Here is a 2,832-nt window from a genome sequence, read left to right as displayed (position 1 = left end):
TTCTCAAGGTTAACCACCATCGTTCTATCCGCTGGTTTCCAGTGCTTGGACCAAAGGTTACACTGTCCGTTTCAGCTTGGTTCTCAGAAAAATGCAAAAACTGCTGCATTTCAGCCATATGGCCATTTTCTGTCCCCAAGTCAAGTCTGATTCTGGCAGGGCAACCACCAGCATTGATCACAGCATCCATATAGTAGCCAGCGATGACCTTTGGGTCATTGTTTGTTTTGTAAGCTTCAAGCCAAATCATCTTCCTGGAAAAACCATCAATGGATCCACTGATTGCAATTCCAAATGGCTTAAGCTTGTCATAGCCATCAATATGCCAAACATAGTTTGGACCACAGCTCCACGCCTCCGCAGTCTGTTTCTTGACCTGACATCAACACCTTCACCATCAAATAACTGCAGCAATACTCGAACTGTAACCAACATTTTTTGTACCCATGTAACCAACATTTTTGGTGCATCCATCTGTAACCATGGCACTGACCAGATGTTTCCAGTTGATTCTCAATAAAGGTTGCCACCTCAGCCACATCAGTTTTATTCTTTCTTCGCCAGAGCTGCTTCTTCCTTAAAATCCTTTCGAGGGTGCGTTTGCTTAGCACTATCCCATGCGAATCCGCTAGCAAAGATAATATTTCATTTGTGGTATAACCACATTTAAAGTAAGTCTCAATGTACTCACAATCCATATCATATTAAATAGCAGCTAGAGCTCACACCAAAGTAAAGCTACTGCTTTGTCTTTAGTAAGTTGTCTTCCTTTCTACTATCCCATAATTATGACTTTTTATCTCATAATTTCGACTTTTTATCTTATCGACTTAATATGGGCAAAGAAAAAAACTCAACAAAGCCAAGTTTTTATTTTTATTTTTTTAACTGGCGGAAATGGGCTTCCATACAAAACAATGATGCAACTTGTTCTTAGTAAAATAAATAAAAATAGCTGAATGTATCAACAGATGAAAGTGTGCAAACAGCTGGAGACATGGTAGGACAATTACAAAGAAACGTTTAGTGCAAAGACTGAATATAATAAGATTTTGAAACATGAAATAGACAGAAGTGATGTAAAGTTTCTCCGTGATTAAAACATGTAAAGACACAGATTTAGAAAGTAAAAAATAGCAGCCCTCAACGCGACAAAACTCTTTTTAAAGCCAAAGACACTTTAAAAATAAATCTGGATATTAGAAGTTTTACAGCATTTTAGTAAGAATATGTTAAATACTTCTAACAGCATCCGTCATTTTCTCATCGCGATCCCTGAGGACGGCTCACACCGGAACTGTGTTCCCGTTCTCACAGCTGTACGGACGACTTAGTGCGACGGACCCGTCCCCGCAGTGACCTGAGCGGTGTGTTTTCTTCAGTAAAATGAAGTTTTAACTGGAAACAAAAGTCATGTTTACTTTGAAGGCGCTGCGGAAGAACAAGACAGTGAGATATGGAGTCCCAATGCTCGTAAATAACTTTTATATTCCGTATTGTAGCTTTGATAAAGTTAGCTAGCACGTTAGCTTTCCGGTTAGCAGGTGGATTTAAGACGTTTCTTTTTAGTTCTGTTTGTATTTTTTAAATATAGTTTAACTGACTCTGAATCTTATTTAAAGCACAAATAATAATTTTGTCACATGAACGTTAGCACGCTGAGATAACAGTTACATCCAAATCTCGTTTGTTTACCAAATCTCTCGAGATTCATAACGGGTTTTACACACAGACCGGAAGTGTCCCAACCAATCAAAGGCTGCAGAACAAATGTTTACATTAATTTACTAACTGACTGAGACCAAAACATACCAGAGACCAATGATGAGACAAGACCATGAATAAAACATCATGTGGTGTCACAGTGTGTCACACAGGGACCAGGTCCAGGTCCAGGACCAGGTCCAGGTCCAGGTCCAGGACCAGGACCAGGTCCAGGTCCAGGTTTACATCCTGATTACCAACTTAAATATGTATGATAAAGCTGTTACACTCTCTCTATTCCTCAGACCGAGGGATAGTTTCATAAATCTATCTATCTACATTTTTAATTTTCTTTTTTTAATTTAAATTATACTGTGTTCACTTTTTATTTGCAATCTTTGCTGCTGTAACACTGTAAATTTCCCCGCTGTGGGATAAATAAAGGATTATCTTATCATAAAGATTCCTGGAACAGAAAAAGCTCAGACGTGTTTCTGATGAAGACAAAACAAACTGATTCACTGTTTTAATGTTTTAACACGAGTCTACAGTTCTGCCCATCAAACACACTGAACAGAACTCTCTGCATGTTTTCAGTTACTCGTAGTCGGAGGTTCCTTCGGACTGCGGGAGTTCACGCAGCTTCGCTACGACGAGCAGAGGATCAGGAAGAAGGTGAGTAGAGAACAAACTCACACATTCACCTGTAAGGAGAGTTACTTGAATAAATGTGACCAGTTTCACCTCCACCATCTTTCCACCATCACATGAAAGCCCTGCAGAGATGAGCTGTGTTCACACTGTGCTGTGGCTCCCCCTGGTGGTCAGAGACAGAACAGTCAGTCAGAGATGAGCTGTGTTCACACTGTGCTGTGGCTCCCCCTGGTGGTCAGAGACAGAACAGTCAGTCAGAGATGAGCTGTGTTCACTCTGTGCTGTGGCTCCCCCTGGTGGTCAGAGACAGAACAGTCAGTCAGAGATGAGCTGTGTTCACACTGTGCTGTGGCTCCCCCTGGTGGTCAGAGACAGAACAGTCAGTCAGAGATGAGCTGTGTTCACTCTGTGCTGTGGCTCCCCCTGGTGGTCAGAGACAGAACAGTCAGTCAGAGATGAGCTGTGTTCACTCTG

The 2,832-nt window shown here is 41.2% G+C and overlaps 1 protein-coding gene across 1 annotated transcript in view; it reads left to right on the top strand.

The window, feature by feature from the left end:
* The first annotated feature begins 1,307 nt into the window (after nt 1-1,307).
* The window catches only part of LOC132960303 (cytochrome c oxidase assembly protein COX16 homolog, mitochondrial), a 6,175-nt gene continuing 4,650 nt past the window's right edge, over nt 1,308-2,832 (top strand). The window contains exons 1-2 of the mRNA XM_061033184.1: nt 1,308-1,473; nt 2,302-2,379. Of these exons, the coding sequence (XP_060889167.1) occupies nt 1,414-1,473; nt 2,302-2,379 (138 nt within the window). The 5' untranslated portion in view covers nt 1,308-1,413. The remainder of the gene's footprint in view (nt 1,474-2,301; nt 2,380-2,832) is intronic.

The sequence above is a fragment of the Labrus mixtus genome, unplaced genomic scaffold, assembly GCF_963584025.1.
Source record: "Labrus mixtus unplaced genomic scaffold, fLabMix1.1 SCAFFOLD_128, whole genome shotgun sequence".
NCBI classification, from domain to species: Eukaryota; Metazoa; Chordata; class Actinopteri; order Labriformes; family Labridae; genus Labrus; species Labrus mixtus.
Note: the sequence above shows the minus strand (reverse complement) of the source record. Positions and strands in the feature narration are given on the sequence as shown.